At 50.1% G+C, this 19,574-nt stretch overlaps 1 protein-coding gene across 2 annotated transcripts in view; it reads left to right on the top strand.

Annotated features, from left to right (window-relative positions):
- The window catches only part of tnfaip6 (tumor necrosis factor, alpha-induced protein 6), a 61,891-nt gene that overhangs the window by 3,848 nt on the left and 38,469 nt on the right, over positions 1-19,574 (top strand). For both annotated transcript variants that reach the window (XM_085986939.1, XM_085986938.1), the window contains exon 2: positions 12,548-12,685. In XM_085986939.1, coding sequence (XP_085843065.1) covers positions 12,548-12,685 — 138 coding nt within the window. The remainder of the gene's footprint in view (positions 1-12,547; positions 12,686-19,574) is intronic.

The following is a 19,574-nucleotide window of genomic DNA, read 5'->3' as shown; positions in this document are numbered from 1 at the left end:
CGTGGATAGCACGTTTAGCGAGTTGTTCACGCCTCAGGGTAGGGCAGCACAGGGGGAGACCATCAGGCGGAGCAACAAAGGCAGGCAGGTAGTGCAGGGAACCCCTGCGGACATCCCCCTTTCAAACAGGTATACCAAGTTGGATACTGTTGAGGGGGATGACTCACCAGGGGAAGGCAGCAGCAGCCAGCTTCCTGGCACCAGGGACGCTTCTGCTGCTCAGGAAGGGAGGAAAAAGAGTGGGAGAGCAATAGTGGTAGGGGATTCTATCATAAGGGGAACAGATAGGCGTTTCTGTGGCCGCAAACGTGACTCCAGGATGGTTTGTTGCCTCCCTGGGGCCAGGGTCAGGGATGTCACTGAGCGGCTACAGGGCATTCTTAAGGGGGAGGGTGAGCAGGCAGAGGTCGTGGTCCACATTGGGACCAACGACATAGGTAGGAAGGGGGATGAGGTCCTGCATCAAGAATTTAGGGAGCTAGGTAACAGATTAAAGAGCAGGACCTCAAAGGTTGTAATCTCTGGATTACTCCCAGTGCCACGTGCTAGTGAGTATAGGAATGGGAGGATAGAGCAGATGAATGCGTGGCTAAAGAGTTGGTGTGGGGGGAGGGTTTTACTTTCCTGGATCACTGGGCCTGCTTCTGGGAAAGGTGGGACTTGTACAAGTCGGACGGGTTGCACCTGAACCAGAGCGGGACAAATATCCTTGCGGGGAGGTTTGCTAGCACTGTTGGGGGGGGGTTTAAACTAACTTGGCAGGGGGATGGGATACAGAGGGGAGCTGAAATAGGGGGTGATGTGCTGCCAATTATAGAGAAAAAAACAAGTCAGCTTGGTAGACAGGGCAAATATATAAGGGCAAGGCTGGATGGCATCTATTTTAATGCAAGGAGTCTTGCAAGTAAGGTGGATGAACTGAAGGTGTTGATAAACACATGGGAGTATGATATTGTTGCTATCACGGAGACATGGTTGAGGGAGGGGCAAGACTGGCAGCTCAATATTCCGGGGTACAGAATCTTCAGGCGAGACAGAGGGGGAGGTATAAGAGGAGGGGGTGTCGCAATATTAATTAAGGAGTCAATTACTGCAGTAAGGAGGGATGATATATTAGCAGGTTCCTCTAATGAGGCCATATGGGTGGAGCTTAAAAACAAAAAGGGGGCAAGCACTTTGCTGGGAGTGTACTATAGGCCTCCAAACAGTCAGGGGGAGATAGAGGAACAGATATGTAGGCAAATCTCAGAGGAATGTGTAAATAATAGGGTAACAATAATGGGGGATTTCAACTTCCCCAATATTAACTGGGATAGTCAGAGTGTGAAAGGCTCAGCGGGTGTAGAATTCTTAAAGTGCATCCAGGAGAGCTTTTTGAGCCAGCATGTAGAAAGTCCTACAAGAGAGGGGGCGGTACTGGACCTAATTCTAGGGAATGTGGCCGGCCAAGTGGAAAAAGTGCTAGTAGGTGAGCACTTTGGTGACAGTGACCATAATATGGTAAGATTTAAGGTGGTCATGGAAAAGGACAGGGATGGGCCGGAAATAAAGGTTCTAAATTGGGGGAAGGCCGATTTTAATAGGATAAGGCAGGATCTGGCCAAAATGGACTGGGATCAGCTACTTGTAGGAAAATCCGCATCAGAGCAATGGGAGGCTTTCAGAAGGGAGATTGGGATCATACAATGGCAACATGTTCCCGTAAAGGTCAAGGGTGGTTCCAAAAACCACAGGGAACCTTGGATGTCAGGGGATATACGAGAATGGATTAGGAAAAAAAGGAGGGCTTTTGGCAGATACAAAAGGCTAAAGACGGAGGAAGCCCTAGAGGAGTACAAAAAGTGCAGGGGGATACTTAAAAAAGAAATTAGGAGATCAAGGAGGGGCCATGAAATAACACTGGCGAGCAAAATAAAGGAAAATCCTACGATGTTTTATAAGTATATTAAGGGTAAGAGGATAACTAGGGAAAAAATAGGGCCCATTAGGGACAAAAGTAGCAATCTGTGTGTGGAGCCGGAAGATGTAGGAGGGGTTCTAAATGAATTTTTTGCATCTGTTTTCACTATGGAGAAGGACGATGTAGACATAGAAATAGGGCGGGGGGACTGTGATATGCTCGAACATATTCACATCAAGAGGGAGGAGGTATTGGCGGTTTTAGCTGGCCTAAAAATGGATAAATCCCCAGGCCCGGATGAAATGTATCCCAGGCTGCTGTGTGAGGCAAAGGAAGAGATTGCGGGGGCTCTAACACATATATTCAGGACCTCTCTGGCCACAGGGGATGTGCCAGAGGACTGGAGAACCGCTAATGTAGTACCATTATTCAAGAAGGGAAGTAGGGAAAAACCGGGGAACTACAGGCCAGTGAGCCTAACATCAGTGGTAGGAAAATTATTGGAAAAAATTCTGAGGGACAAAATTTGTCTCCATTTGGAGAGGCAAGGATTAATCAGGGATAGTCAACATGGCTTTGTCAAGGGAAGATCATGTCTGACTAATTTGATTGAATTTTTTGAGGGGGTGACTAGGTGTGTGGATGAGGGTAACGCAGTGGATGTGGTATATATGGATTTCAGTAAGGCCTTCGATAAAGTGCCGCACAGGAGACTGGTCAAGAAGGTAAGAGCCCATGGAATCCAGGGTGCCTTGGCACATTGGATACAAAACTGGCTTAGTGACAGAAGGCAGAGGGTGATGGTCGAAGGTTGTTTTTGTGACTGGAAGCCTGTGGCCAGTGGAGTACCACAGGGATCGGTGCTGGGTCCCTTGCTGTTTGTGGTGTACATTAATGACTTGGATATGAATGTAAAAGGTATGATCAGTAAGTTCGCGGATGATACAAAAATTGGTAGGGTGGTAAATAGCGAGGAGGGTAGCCTCAGTCTGCAGGACGATATAGATGGGTTGGTCAGATGGGCGGAACAGTGGCAAATGGAATTTAACCCGGAAAAGTGTGAGGTGATGCACTTTGGGGGGACTAACAAGGCAAGGGAATACACAATGAATGGTAAGACCCTAGGCAAGACGGAGGGTCAGAGGGATCTGGGTGTGCAAGTACACAGATCCCTGAAGGCGGCGGAACAGGTGGATAAGGTGGTAAAAAAGGCATATGGGATACTTGCCTTCATTAGCCGAGGCATTGAATATAAGAGCAAGGAGGTTATGATGGAACTGTATAAAACACTGGTTAGGCCACAGCTGGAATACTGTGTGCAGTTCTGGTCGCCACACTACAGGAAGGATGTGATCGCGTTGGAGAGGGTGCAGAGGAGGTTCACCAGGATGTTACCGGGGCTGGAGCGCTTCAGCTATGAAGAGAGACTGGGCAGATTGGGTTTGTTTTCCTTGGAGCAGAGGAGGCTGAGGGGGGACATGATTGAGGTGTACAAAATTATGAGGGGCATAGATAGGATGGATGCTGAGGAGCTTTTTCCCTTAGTAGAGGGGTCAATAACGAGGGGGCATAGATTCAAGGTAAAGGGCGGGAGGTTTAGAGGGGATTTGAGGAAGAACTTTTTCACCCAGAGGGTGGTTGGAGTCTGGAACTCACTGCCTGAAAGGGTTGTGGAGGCAGGAACCCTCACAACATTTAAGAAGCATTTGGATGAGCACTTGAAATGCCATAGCATACAAGGCTACGGACCAAATGCTGGAATATGGGATTAGATCAGACAGGGCTTGATGGCCGGCGTGGACACGATGGGCCGAAGGGCCTCTATCCGTGCTGTATAACTCTATGACTCTATGACTCTATGAGAGAGGGTGGAGCATACAGGGCGCGGACAGTGTTTCGAAGCTGGGCAGCGTTCGGACCTCAGAAGAGGGAGGGAAGTGTCCCAGAGGGTCCGCTCCATGACGGGAAGATAATAAAAGAAAACAAATTAATATTTAACGCGCAGGAAAGCGTGGAAAGCAGCGCTAACAACAGCGGGGAAGAAGACAAAGCGCGGGAGGCGCCATTTTGTTAAATCGGGGAAGAAGGCAAAGCGCGGGAGACGCCATTTTAGATTTGCAAGATGCCGAAGACTGGCTGTATCACTGCTTTAGATAATACATTAGAGGACTGGACCACGTATGTGGAAAGAGTCGAGGTATATTTCGAGGCAAATGAAATAGCGGAGGGGAATAAGGCATCAATATTGCCAAACGTAATGGGCGCTAGAATGTACGGCCTATTGCGGGATCTGATTACTCCAGCCAAACCGAAGGCGAAGAGTTTTAACGAAATTGTTGCTGTTCTACAGGAGCACTTAAACCCTGCACCGCTGTTGATAGCAGAAAGATTTACATTCCACAGGAGAACTCAGCACAAAGATGAGAGCAATGCTGAGTATCTTACGGAACTACGCAAGCTATCAAAGCACTGCCAGTTCGGAGCAGGACTGGCAGATACCCTACGGGACAAATTTGTCTGTGGACTCCTGAGTGAAGGAACACAGAAGAAGTTACTCGCAGAAAAAGAGCTGACGCTTGATAAGGCTTTCAGCGTGGCAGTATCGTATGAAGCAGCAGCCAGGGGAGCTGCAGAAATTCAACAAAAACCACAGGAATACGGCACCCACGAAATGACACGGGGATTTGCAAAATGTTATCGCTGCGGCAGAACTAACCATGACCAGAAGGACTGCTGGTCCAAAGACAAAATATGCAGACAATGCGGGAAGATTGGACACATTGCACGAGTTTGTAGGTCTGGGAAGAAGACCAGCGACAACAAAAAGGCTACTAGGGAACCGTACAAGAAAGTGCAAAAGATGACGGACAGTAGTTCCGAAGACCAGATGAGCGATAGTGAATCCGAGAACAGGAGATTAAGCTGTCTCAAACTTCACAATGTAATCGCAAAAGAGGATCACCGAACCCTTTGGGTCACCCTCACGATAGCAGGGTCCCAAGTTAAAATGGAATTGGATACAGGATCAGCGCTAACCGTCATGAATCGACGAGACTATGAGCGGCTATTTTCACACATACCCTTGAGAGAGACATCCATCGTCTTGACGACGTATACGGGGCAAAAAGTATACCCCAGAGGAAAAATAAGGGTGCCTGTCGAATATAATGGCAAGAAAATACGGAAATTGTATCTCTACATACTGCCAAATGGTGGACCACCGTTATTGGGACGGGAATGGATCAGGAAGATAAACTTAGATTGGCATTCCATTCATGCAATGACGGTGGACGGTAAAAAAGATGACGACGTCACTCCTGGACGATTGTCAACATTCTTAGCGAACGCCAAAGAGGTATTTCAACAAGAACTGGGCACGCTTAAAGGCGTAACCGTCTCGTTAAAAATAGAAGAGAATGCAGTTCCCAAGTTTTTCAAAGCGAGACCGGTACCATATGCAATTCGTCCAGCCGTCGAGGCAGAGCTGGAGAATCTGGAGAAGGCGGGCGTGTTGTCTAAGGTCGACTGGAGCGAGTGGGCGACACCCATCGTTCCTGTCATGAAGAAAACGTTAAGCAATAAGTCCGGAGAGCCAAGGAAGATTCGCATCTGTGGGGATTTCAAGGTGACGGTGAACCCTGTCCTTCACACAATACAATATCCTCTTCCAAGGATAGAAGACATCTTCGCCTCACTGTCTGGAGGGAAGCGTTTTACAAAAATTGACCTAGCACAAGCATATTTGCAGATGGAGGTTGAAGAGTCCTCTAGGAAGTTTCTCACGATAAACACTCACAAAGGTCTTTACCAGTATCATCGATTGGTATTCGGAGTAGCATTGGCTCCGGCGATATGGCAAAGAGTGATGGAACAAGTCCTGCAAGGATTCCGGGGACTCAGTGTTACTTGGACGACATCCTTGTAACAGGTGAAGATGACAGTGAACACCTTAACAACCTAGAACAGGTGCTCACTAGACTACGGGAACATGGGCTGCGAGCCAACCGCCTCAAGTGCGAATTTTTTAAGAAACAGATATCGTATTGTGGCCACGTGATTGATGAAGAGGGGTTACATAAGTCCCCTGACAAAATTGAAGCGGTTGTTAAGACCCCAGCGCCTGAAAATGTGTCACAACTGAGGTCATTCCTCGAGTTGGTGAATTACTATCATAAGTTTTTGCCGAATTTGTCGACAATTCTGCATCCACTGAACGCCCTGCTACGAACGGGGGTAGCATGGAAATGGAGCGATGATTGTAAACGTGCTTTTCAGAAGAGTAAGGACTTAATCACTTCGAAGGAAGTATTGGCTCACTACAACCCAGCACTGCCAATCAGGCTGGCGTGTGATGCGTCTCCCTGCGGCATTGGGGCGGTACTGTCACATAAATTCCTTGATGGTTTGGAGAGGCCGATAGCTTTTGCGTCACGCTCGTTAACTTCTGCCGAGCATAACTACGCCCAGATTGACAGAGAGGCCCTCAGCCTAGTGTGGGGGGTGAAGAAGTTCAATCACTATCTGCACGGTCAAAAATTTACTCTACTAACCGATCATCAAGCTCTTGTCTCCATTTTCAACCCTCAGAAGGGCGTACCGATAATGACAGCACAACAGCTGCAGAGATGGTCCCTTTTCCTAGGGGCACACCAATATGACATCGAGTACAGGGGAACTAAACAGCATGGAAATGCTGATGGATTGTCACGTCTACCGTTGCCGACGGTGGAAGAAGAAGACCTTGCAGTGGATCCAATGGAGTTATTCCACTCGACCATAGTCGAATGTCTCCCTGTGACGAATGCAAACATAGAAAAGGAAACACGGAATGACCCGACACTATCACGGGTCTATGATTTAACGGTGAAGGGATGGCCAGCACATGGCGAACCACTGCTGCCAGCATTTTCGCCAAGAAGAGAACAGCTGTCAGTGTGCAGAGGAACCTTGATGTGTGGATCCAGAGTAGTAATTCCACCTAAGTTGACGGATAGAGTGCTCAATGAGCTTCATGAGGGTCATCTGGGTGGGGTAAAAATGAAGAGCTTAGCCAGAGCGTTTGTGTGGTGGCCGGGAATCGATAGAGAAATCGAAGAGATGACCAAGAGCTGTGCAGGATGCCAGAAGGTCCAAAACGCCCCACCACAAGCTCCTCTGCATCCATGGGAGTGGCCCTCATCTCCATGGCAAAGGGTGCACATTGATTTTGCTGGTCCCTTCATGGACTCGATGTTTTTAATTGCGGTGGATGCACATTCAAAGTGGCCAGAGGTAATAAAAATGTCCTCAACCACCACGGGAAAAACTATCGCAGTTTTACGAACCATATTCGCCAGGAATGGGCTGCCTGAACAGATTTGCTCTGACAATGGACCACAGTTTGTGTCTGAAGAGTTCCGGAGGTTCTTAAAGAACAATGGTGTTAAGCATTACACATCTGCCCCATATCATCCAGCCACTAATGGATTGGCCAAGAGGTTTGTCCAAACATTCAAGAAGGCTATCAAGGCAATGTGTAATGAAGATATACCCCTACAACACAAGGTGGACAACTTCTTGTTTGCCTACCGGAATGCGACACATGCGGTTACCAACCAAACTCCAGCCATGATGTTCTTCAATCGAAGACTACGATGCCGCTTGGATTTGGTTAAGCCAAACGTCCGAAGAGATGTGGAGAACAGGCAGTTTCAGAATATGAATGAAAGGCCGACCAGGAGTTTTAAGATATGTCAACCAGTTTTGGCCCGGGACTACCGCACTGAGAAATGGCAGCCAGGAACGATTTGTACACGACAAGGACCTCTCATGTATACCGTGGACGTTGGGGAGAGCATTGTAAGACGCCATGCTGACCAGATTCTAGAGTCACTGGAAAACGTCAACTCCACACCACGATCTGATACACCTGGTAATGAAATCGACGTTCCAATTGCAGCTACCGCAGAACCGGTAATATTGGAAGCAGATGAACCAAACAACGACATTGATTCCGACTCAACATTGCCAGAAGAACCTGATACTCCAAAGAGGCGTTATCCAGACAGAATCAGGAAGCCTCCTCAAAGACTGAACTTATAATTGCTTAAACTTAACCAATGTATCTAGCAACAGTAATTGTGATTGTAATTCATTATCATTAGTTGTTAAATGAATGTTATGTACTGTTTATCTAAAAGGGGAGGAATTGTTGTGTATGTACCTTTAAGAGAATAACTGGTCTCAGACTGCAGTACCGGCAGTGACCACCCCTGTATAAAAGGCGCTAGAGAGCCTCTGTTGTTTAGATTCGTTTATGCCTTCCACCAGTAAAGATCATTTTGTTTTCTCTCCTGCTAGTCCGTGTCTAAATCATTCACGGACTTAACAGAAACGATGGGCCGAAGGGCCTCTTTCTGTGCTGTATGACTCTATGGGCTGGATTTTGATACTGGGGCGAGCTGGGGTCGTGTAATCCTCATTTCGCATTATCCACCCGATTCTAAATCGATGTGGGAGAATGATGCGATTTTAACTTAATTGGCCAATTGAGTTCCAACGTGTGGGAACCCATGGCCAATGAGTTTTTCCAGTCTGAAAGTCGCCTCCAATGACATCATCATTGCTGCTGCATTTAAGGTCTGCAACAAGCCTTGCTTCTTCTGCAGACTGTCAAGCTTTTGGCCTTTGCAGTGAGAGGCACCTGCAGGAAGAATGGCCAGCCAGAGACCTAGGTCTGCACCCCGCTTCGATGATGTTGCCCTGCAGTAGAGGGAGCAAGAGCACATAAAGAGGTGCTCTTCCCTTCAGGGAGGAAGAAGCCTCCCCAGCAAACCAAGGCTGTGTGGATCCAGGTGGCAGAGGAGGTCAACTCCTTGTCAGTAACCCACAGAACCTGGATTCAATGCAGGAAGAGATTTCATGACCTTCTGCACACTGGAAAAGTGAGTATGAATTTCCCATCACCCTCAATCTGATCCCCATTGCCTCTCCTCACCAGCACTCAGCTTCAGCAATCTTCCTCCACATCCCACTTGACACTGACATCCATGCACCCTTACCCATTCCCTCTCTCTCTATGGTCACATTCACCTAACTATTCGACTATGCAGCCCTCACACTCCCTATCACTGTGATGCTATGAAAACAACTTACAACACACAGGGAGGGCCCTTGGTTTTGCCACCTCACTCCATCTTTGTCTCCTTCTAAGCATCTATGCTATGGATTCTCTACACTCACTCCTTCATTCTCACTCAACCTCCACTTGTCTCCCTCATTGCAGGAAAAGAGAGCTCGCAATAAGAGAGAAAGAGCGAGGACAGGAGAAGGGCCACCCTCAGTAGCCCACCTCACCCCCTGGGAGGATGCGGTCCTGGAGATTGTGGGAGTGGAGGATGATGCGCAAGTGGGGGACGGACAGACGGGTGCATCACAGCAAGCTGGTGACAGAATAGTTTTCCATCTCTCTCAATGACATTGCATGAGTCGCTGGTAACGATTCTGAAGCTCTAACAGATGGACTTATGATCATCTGCAATATGCAATGTGCATGTAGCCTTGGCATCACATCTCTGACTCTTTCCTTTACTTCCCCACAGGACCATCGCAAGCACCCGTCCCCACTAGCCAGGGGGAACAGCCTGAGTCTCCAGAATCCTCAGAGGAAGCTGCAACCTCTGAGGGCGCTGCGTCAGCAGAATTCAGCGCACCCAGCACCAGCACAGACACTCACACCTCGGTGGGGCCATCGTGAGATAGAGTAGTGTTGTCACCTGGTGTATCACAGCTCACAAGTGAGCATCAGCAGATTGTGGAGACAGGGACTAGAGTCCTAGTCGGAGGGCGCAGGACTCTGCCAGCTCGTCTCAGCTGCATGTCGACCCTCTGCCTCTGGGTCCATCCATAAGATCAGTGGTGCTGGAACTCCAGGAACAGATGCAGGAGTCTCTGGCAGGTTTTGTCTCCAGGGTCGCTGTGAGTGTGGAGCGAATGGAGGAGTCCATTGCGAACATGAGCAGAGCCTTTGTGGAGTTATTGGCACATGAACGCATCACCATGGAAAGGATGGCAACCTCCATGGAGGTGATAAGTAACCAGAGTGCAGAAAACATGGTGAGTGTTCTGAATAGAATGACATCTCTGGAGGAGCGATGGTCATCTATTGAACAGAGAAACCAGACCTTCATGGAAGTCCTTCTGAGTAGGACTGCCAGTGCAGATACAGGTCCCCATGATGTGCAACAAGGTGCTCTCAAGCCACTTGCAAGCGCTGCGGGGGACCTGACCCATGAGAGGGAAGTTGGTGGCAGACATCAAGGAAGTGGGGGCTCCTCTCCAAGCGCTCACACTTCCATGCCACTGCAGAGCCCTCGGTCAGAGCCCCACCAGAGTCCACACCCAACTGAGATCGGCGTCTCAACCCCTGCACAGCCGCAGGAGCAGCAGACTGTTGACGAGCCTTCACAGGTTCGCAACCCCAGAGGACGCCTGCCAAAGGTGTCGAGACAGGAGCAGCAAGAAAGTGAGCAAGGGGCCTCCACATCTGCTGAAGCCACAGGGGAAACACCACGTAGGAGCACGCGTAAGAGAAAGATACTGCACAAATAGTCACAAGGGTAGTCACTTGGGAGAAAAATAATGTTTTATGTTAAAAAGCCATCAGATGATTACTGTAAATAAAAAATCTGATGGCTACTGCTGTAATTGTGGCGTGTGTCATTTTGCTAATGGGACTTCCACATTGAGGGTTTAGGATTACTTGGTATATGCCTCAGTTGAGGAAGCGCTCAGTGAAGGTGGCGAGAGGGGTTTCCCAGGAGGTCACACTGGAGATGGGTGTCAGGCTCCAAACTTCCACAGCTGTGGTTATGCCTTCTAAAAGTTATCCCAGACCTGAGACAACAAAGTCCTGCCACCTGCAAATGATCGCTGATCAAATATCCTCTTTAATGGTGGAGCTGCAGCTGATAGTCAGCAATCCAATTGTGCTCCCGCCAGGTTTCACCGTCGTGTTTCAGAGCAGGCGTGCTTCACGTCGGAAAAGGGGTAAAATCACCGAGGCCTATCAAAATGGCATTATAGAGGCAATTTAGAGCTTGTTAACGGCCTATCCCGCCTCTTGGAGGTGGGACGGAGACGGGACCAGTAGACACGATTTTTTGAAAATTGCTTGGAGGCGGGGTTGGGCCCGCCCGCCAGTTTCCGCCAGTTTTTGCAATTTTAACCCCCCACACGCCTCCAATTCCGCCTCGACGGCCCGATGAAAATCCAGCCCTAAGATTCTAATATTATACAGCCGGACTTTGTGATTTGTTGTTTTTTAACTGGGTTTAAAGTTTCATCTTTGTTTTAGTTGACAAAAGTTTTTGACCAACATTATTCCTTCATGCTGGGATTCACTCTTGTAGTATTGCATTATAAGACACTCCCCAACATCTTTATTGTAAGGGAACGTGATAAAAAATGTTTGCATAAAAAGTGACTCAAGCTTTTCCAAACCATTTCCTCTAAAATGAAAGATTATTTGTTACTTGTTCTCCAAAATCTGAACTTCCACCCTTCCCAAGGCATTTAAAACTGTTTGGCCTAGAAATTCAGTCGCGTTTGCGCCCACTTATTGGCTAAAGAGTGGTTTGCGCCGGAAGTTTTTTAGCGCCCGAAATTCAGTTGGTCCCTAACATCGGCGTTAGCCGGTAGCGCTGCGCCGGCACCGATGACGTCATCGGTGTGCGCAGCGCCCCGGCTCCAATGCGATTCCGTGCCGACCGCCAAATTCAGTTGCGGCCGCCTCGCCCGTGGCGGCCGCAAACAGCGTTTGAAAAACGGTGCCTTGCAGCTCCGAGAGGCCGGCGCATAAAGGTGGACGGGCGGTCGGCCGCTTTCCCGGCGGCCGCCTGGCCGCACCTCCCTACCCGGACTCCTGCACCACCCCCCCGCGGCATTGGTGTCTGACTCCCGCGAGCCCGGCACTTCTCCGTGGTGCCGGGCTCATTTGCCGGGGGAATCCAGCGGCGATCTCACGGCTGCAGGCAGCTCCTCCTTAAGAGAAGGAGGAGGCCTGCAGTACCCCAGCCTGCCGCACCGCATTGGGTGCCGCAGCGGCAGCTGGACGCCTGCAATTGACTTTCATCGCCCCAAGCGAGGCGGCCAAACCCTGCAATAGCACCCGCCTCCGTCTTGGGGCGCCGCAACTGAATTTCAGGCGGGTGCTACGGGAATCCGGGCGAGCGCTAAATTTCGGGCGCTAAAGACCTGGCGGGGCCTTACTGAATTTCTAGGCCTTTGTTCTAAAAATGTAATTGAGTGTCTTCGACAGTAATTGGAGCCACAGCCTTTGTTGCCCGTTTCTAGTCTACCTGTACTATTATAACATCCTCCCACACTGTAGTATTTGATCTAATAAATAAGTAGTTCCACAGTTTTTAGCTTAAATTTGTCCTGTATTTCTGCAGTTTTTTTATATTTCAACAGTGAAATTTTCTCTGCTTCACTTTCACAGCACTAAAAAAAAAATGACAAAAGTAGAAACCAAAAAATATCTTGGTCTATGTTTATATATGAAATAAAACCTAAATTGAAAGACTTGACTTCTTGATGCAGTAATAATGAAAGTGGATTATATAGAATTATTAGAAACTGACTTATTGCTTTTTCATGTAATTACAGAGCAAGCAGCTGGCGTTTATCACAGAGAGTCACGCAAAGGGAAATACCAGCTCACCTTCAGAGAAGCGAAAGTGGTCTGTCAATATGAGGGAGGCAGCCTCGCAACAATCAATCAGTTAAAGATGGCTCAGCGAATAGGTAGGAAAGAGTTTGCGCATTTAACACATGAGATGGAATATCACTTATTTAAACAGACTATTAATACAGTTCGAAGTTAAATGATCCACTTTGTATTTTGTAATATTGATTGCACTAGGACAGTAAGCAATGATATTTATAGGTGTACTGTTACGTTATTATTTTTTTCCTTGGGACAGGGCAGAATTAAAGAACTTCAACTGTGGGGAAAATATCAGATTCCTATTGTATCAGAGAGTGGTTAGAATGTTTAGTTGAGGCGAATAGTCTAGATTCATTTAAGGGGAAGCTAGATAAGTGCATGAGGGAGAAAGGGATAGAAGGATATGCTGGTAGAATGAGATGAAGTAAGGTGGGGGGAGGCTCGTGTGAAGCATAAACACCAGCATAGACCAGTTGGGCTGAATGGCCTGTTTCTGTGCTGTAGATTCTATACAATTCTGTGTCTTTTTGTTTGATAGTATCAGAGAGTTGAACTTAGAAGTGTATGTTTTGCATATTGTTATTATTTACCTATTTGCTCCAATTCTTGACTTGCAAATAATAGACATTATGGGTGCAAAATTGGGATTGTTAGCGCCTGTTTTTTGGGCGCTATGAGTGCCCTTAGAGCTGCAAAATGACATCTGCGGCACGCGTGCACACTTGTGGGGCGAATCACCATATTGTTGCGGGCGTTAGCGCACATGCAGTGAACGTCCACCGGAAGTATGCAGAGCAGGCAGATCATGACGTCAATCAACGTGCAACGCAATTTTGTGCCAACAGTGCCATTTTGGAGCTCAACGCTCCAGTTAGCACCCTCCCTTAACCTCGCACAGCTGGACACACATTCAGCAGCAGGAAGGGTCCCCCACCAGCGCAATTTAAAGGAATCATCAACTACTTACAGGTTAGTTGCTGGTTGATTTCTTCTGGCTGTTGGCATGATTGTACCAGTGTGCGGTGCCTTCTAGAGTTCTTTAAAGTTGCTCAAGTGTGGCAGGTGCTGAAGGACTTTTTGCTGACTTTAAGGCTTCTGCCCAAACCAGTTGCTGCCAGACATGGGTGCACTAGTGGGAATTCCCCTAGGAATACAGCATGACTTGCAGAATGAACAGAGGCCACACAGAGCAGGACAAGCTGCTGGAAGAGGGAGGAGGATGAGGAGGGGGAGAAGAGCTCTCAGCAGGATGCCATATCTGCCCAGGGTGTTCAGGGAGCAATTCTCCTATCTGAACCTCAGTGTGGAACAATGTGTGAGATGTCTGTGCTTCGGTAAGGACGTCCTCACTGAAATCTGCCACCTGCTGTTCCACAACTGCAACCTCAGAGCAGGGCAAGGACCACATTGCCAGTGGCTGTGATGTTGACCATGGCGATGAACTTTAATGCACCTGGCTCCTTTCAGGCTGGAGCTGGAGATATTTGCAACATCTCGCAGTTTGCTGTCCACTGTTGCGTAAGGGAGGTCACTGAGGCTCTCTATTCAAAGAGAGCTGACTACATTTCATTCTCTCTTATCAGAGACAAGCAGGTAGAGCGAGTGTGGTAAACCACTGTTATTGTTGTTGTTGTTGTTGCACACTGTTGTACCTATGCATGCCTCAGCATGTCTCTGCTGGCTCCGCCCCTGGCTCCACCCACAGGCCCAGGTATAAAGGTGACCGCTCTGCAGCCCCCTGCCTTCTTGGAACCCAGTCAACCACGCGAGACATGCTCTGTTCTTTGCTAATAAAAGCCTTTAGTTACTCTCCTAACTCTCCGTCTTTTATGAGTAATTGATAGTGCATCAATTTTATTAGCAAAAACAAAATGTCGACAACAAACGCTGAGCAGCAGGCTGCTGCACCAAACGCTGAGCAGCAGGAGCTGCTGCGAGCCCTCAGACCAACATGCCTGGACCTAGACCCCCAAGAAGCGGGTTCGGCTACCAAATTTGCGCATTGGCTGCGTTGCTTCGAGGCCTACCTGCAAGCCTCAACTGTGACCCTGGACGAAAACAAGTTGGAAATCCTGGCCTCAAAGGTGAGCCACCAAGTTTATACAATAATCCAGGACGCGACGACCTACGCGGCGGCTATCGATCTGCTAAAAGGGCAATACGCACGCCCGGTAAATACGGTCTATGCCCGGCCCCTCTTAAGATCCCGCAGACAGCAGCCCGGGGAATCGGTGGAGGCCTTCCTACGGGCACTACGGATACTCGGCCGAGACTGCGATTGCAAAGAAGTACCAGCCGCAGCACACACGGAGGGACTGATCCGAGATGCTTTCGTTGCGGGTCTAAGGTCCGACTACTCCCGGCAGAGACTGTTGGAAAAGGGAGAAATGGACCTGAGAAAGGCAGTGTCCCTCGCGCTCTCGCTCGACGCGGCCCACAGGAATATGGACGCCTTCTCCCCTAACCGCTCCGCAACGTGGACGCCACAACCTTGGGTCATGGGACCGCCACCTTCAACTGCTGCTGCGATGTCCAAGGCACAGAAATGTTATTTTTGTGGCCAGGCAAAACACCCCAGAGCACGCTGCCCGGCGAGAAACGCTACCTGCTCCGGCTGCGGGAAGAAAGGACACTATGTCAGCGCCTGCAAAGGTAAAACCGCTAACGCCAGCAGCGCCGCGTGTGAACCGTGGGGGCAGCCATCTTGTCCGCCATCTTGGGCTCCCCCAGCCGCGTGGGGATCGGGATCATGGGCGCCGCCATTTTGTCCGCCATCTTGGACGTCTCCAACTTCAACCACGGGGGACCCGGACTCAACCACCGCCTCATCTGACGGCCACATCGACTCGCTCGACCATACGCTGGCCTCCGTGACGCTGGACCAATCTCTCCCTCATCAACTGTCCAGGTCCATGATGGACATTACGGTAAACGGCCGCGTCACTACCTGCCTTTTTGACAGCGGGAGCACGAAGAGCTTTATCCACCCCGACGCGGTGCGCAGTTACTCTCTCCCGGTCCTGCCGACGCGCCATCGGATCTCTTTGGCTTCCAAAGCCCAGTCAGCGGACGTCGGTGGCTACTGTGTAGTGACCCTTTCAGTAAGGGGCACAGAATACAAAAATGTTAAACTCCTGGTCCTGCCCCATCTCTGCGCTGCCGTTCTACTGGGGTTGGATTTTCAGTGCCACCTTAAGAGTGTCACATTAGCGTACGACGGACTCCTCCCCCCACTCACAGTCTGCAGCCAGCAGCTTTTAAATTGCCCGCCGCGCACCATTTGCAGCCTCTCCACCCTTAAAATCCCCCCCCCCTCCTTGTTCGTACCAAGCGCCTTGCCATTCTTGGCTGTGTAGTGGAGGACGGAGTCATCGGCCCCGACCCCGACAGGATGCGCCCCCTTATGGAGCTCCCCCTCCCCCACTGCCAAAAAGCACTGAAGAGATGCCTAGGGTTTTTCTCGTACTATGCTCAGTGGGTGCCCAACTATGCGGACAAAGCCAGACCCCTCATCAAGTCCACCTCCTTCCCCCTGGCAGCAGAGGCCTGTGCAGCCTTCACTCTCATAAAAAGAGATATTGCGAGGGCCACGATGCACGCAGTGGATGAGTCCATCACTTTCCAAGTGGAGAGCGACGCATCCGACTTTGCCCTAGCTGCAACCCTTAACCAGGCGGGGAGACCCATGGCCTTTTTCCTCAAGGACCCTCCAGGGCCCCGAGATTCGACACTCCTCTGTCGAAAAGGAGGCCCAGGCCATTGTGGAAGCTGTGTGACATTGGAGGCATTACCTGGCCGGAAAACGATTTACCCTGCTCACTGACCAGCGTTCAGTAGCTTTTATGTTTAATAATAAGCAGAGGGGCAAAATCAAGAAGGACAAGATCTTGAGGTGGAGAATCGAACTCTCCACCTACAATTACGATATCTTGTACCGGCCCGGGAAACTCAATGAGCCCCCAGATGCCCTATCACGTGGTACATGCGCCAACGCGCAGGTTGATAGACTGAAGACCCTCCACAATGACCTCTGCCACCCGGGGGTCACCAGGTTTTTTCACTTCATCAAATCCCGTAACCTGCCCTACTCCATCGAGGAGGTCAGGACCATGACCAGGAACTGCCAAATCTGTGCCGAGTGCAAACCGCATTTTTATAGGCCAGACAGAGCAAGCCTGGTCAAAGCCACGCGCCCCTTTGAATGGCTGAGCGTCGATTTTAAAGGGCCCCTCCCCTCCTCTGACCGCAATGTGTACTTCCTCAACATAATTGACGAGTACTCCCGTTTCCCGTTTGCCATCCCTTGCTCAGACATGACCAGTACCACGTTCATTAAATGTCTGAATGACCTCTTCGCCTTGTTCAGTTTCCCTAGCTATATTCATAGCGACAGGGGCTCATCCTTTATGAGCGATGAACTTCGTCAGTACCTGCTCGCGAGAAGTATTGCTACAAGCAGGACCACCAGCTACAACCCCCGGGGGAATGGCCAGATGGAAAGGGAGAATGCGACGGTCTGGAAGGCAGTCCTTTTAAACTTGAAATCTAAGGGCCTTCCGACCTCTCGCTGGCAGGAGGTCCTCCCTGCGACGCTCCACTCCATTCGGTCACTGCTCTGTACAGCCACCAATGCCACCCCTCATGAGAGAATGTTCTCCTTCCCCAGGAAGTCTACATCGGGGATCTCGTTACCGACATGGCTGACTTCTCCAGGACCCGTCCTACTGCGGAAGCACGTGAGGTCCCATAAGACGGACCCCCTGGTCGAGAGGGTGAGCCTCCTCCATGCCAACCCTCAGTATGCTTACGTGTTGTACCCGGACGGGCGGGAGGACACAGTCTCCATACGAGACCTCGCACCTTCGGGTGCCCCCGAAACACCTCCTTCGCTACCCACGCCTACCCCCAGTACGCTTACGTAGCGTACCCGGATGGGCGGGAGGACACAGCCTCCACACGAGATCTCGCACCTTCGGGTGTCCCTGAAACACTACCATTTCCATCCACCACTACCCACAACCCAACCCTGCTAGACGGCATGCCGCAGCCCCAGGACCCGTCATTGACCACCCAACCACTCAATGAGACGCCTGATTCAACGTTGGATGCTGCACCATCACCGCCGCCACCACGACGATCAGGACGGCATACAAGGCCACCTGATAGACTTACTTACACGAACCTTTAGTACACTTCACCCCGCCGGACTCAATTTTAAACAAGGGGTGAATGTGGTAAACCACTGTTATTGTTGTTGTTGTTGTTGCACACTGTTGTACCTATGCATGCCTCAGCATGTCTCTGCTGGCTCCGCCCCTGGCTCCACCCACAGGCCCAGGTATAAAGGTGACCGCTCTGCAGCCCCCTGCCTTCTTGGAACCCAGTCAACCACGCGAGACATGCTCTGTTCTTTGCTAATAAAAGCCTTTAGTTACTCTCCTAACTCTCCGTCTTTTATGAGTAATTGATAGCAAACCCTTGTGCTCGCTGATGCGCTAAGATTGCAGGCTTCCCAGTGGTGCAGGGTGCCATTGACTGCATGCACTTCGCTTTGCAGGCAACGCTTTTCAATTTGGCCATGAACCGGAACCGAAAGAGATTCCACTCCCTCAGCGTCCAGCTGGTGTGTGACCATAGGCAGTGCATCATGCAGGTCAATGCTCGGTATCCTGGCAGCAGACATGATGCCTTCATTCTGCAGCAGTCCACTGTGCCAGCTGCATTTCAGCCATCATAGCAAACCAAATGGTGGCTACTGGGCGACAAGGGCTATCCGCTGACAACATGGCTCATTACTGCAGTGCACAACCCACACACATGTGCGCAGCATGCATACAATGAAAGCCATGCTGCCACACAAAACCATTGATGTGCTTCCACTGCCTGGACCGCTTTGAAGGAGCCCTGCAGTACTCGGCAGAGCAGATGTCAAAATTGTGGTGGTCTGCTGCATGCTGCACAACCTCGCCATCATGAGGGCTCAGCCCTTGCCACCAGCTACAGGGCGAGCAGCTGAGGAGGAGGAAGGGGTAGGGAGGAGGCAACCTAGATAGCCCCTTTCTCCTGGGGCTATCCTTGAAGAACTCATTAGGGTGATACTGGTAAACGCAACCCCAATTCTCCATTCACCAACAGTCCCACACCTTACATTCCCTTTGTCACTGACTATCACCGTGCCCACTTGGCCACAATGTAAAAATAAAAGCTACCACAAAATAAACATTCAAAACCAAATTTATAAATCAAATCATGCCATATTGCACACAAACGTAAACCAATCACCCTTGTGCATTTCTTTAGTGCCTGTCTTCCGTGTGCCTTTGTCTGTCCTAGTGCTCCTACACAGTGCTACCCCAGTGGCTGCAGCATGGCTGGTGGAAGGCTGCTGACTTTCAGTGGAGGAGACTACAAATCACCTTGGAGGGCGACCTTGAGCAGCTCTGGTCCTAGAAGGCCCTGCTGCAGACTGCACCATCTCAGCATGGGCGGCAGCAGTCTGGGCTGACAGGCAACAGCCTGGGCTGACAGGCAACAGCAAGGGCACTGGTGATGGGAGGACGAATGCGGTCATCCTGAGAGAGGACAGCAGGTTTGAGTTCCATGGAGCCACTGCCACTCCCCTGGGGCCTCAGCAATCCTAGTAATCTGTTGGAGGACACTGTAATCCATGATGGCAGCCCTCTGAACTTATATGGCAGCAAGTTGACCTTGCATGGCAGAAGTCTGAGCTTCCACTGCAGCACTCAGACATTGGCTGGCTGCTTCTCGTGCTGCAATGGAAGATGAGACAGCGGCCATCAGACGCTGCATCATGGTTGGGTTCACAAGTGTGCTAATGGAGTTGGCCACCAGTTCCATGCTGGAAAGGATGGGCTCCAAGCTCTGCGCAAAGCCCTGTGCCAAGTTGGTGCTGGACTCCTCCATGCTCCTTGGCATTGACAGCAGGCTTCCCAATGCACCAAGCAT

Source organism: Somniosus microcephalus, chromosome 4, assembly GCF_052327205.1.
Source record: "Somniosus microcephalus isolate GS21.2 chromosome 4, FLI_Smic_1.0, whole genome shotgun sequence".
NCBI lineage: Eukaryota > Metazoa > Chordata > Chondrichthyes > Squaliformes > Somniosidae > Somniosus > Somniosus microcephalus.
This window is presented reverse-complemented; position numbering and strand designations above follow the sequence as displayed.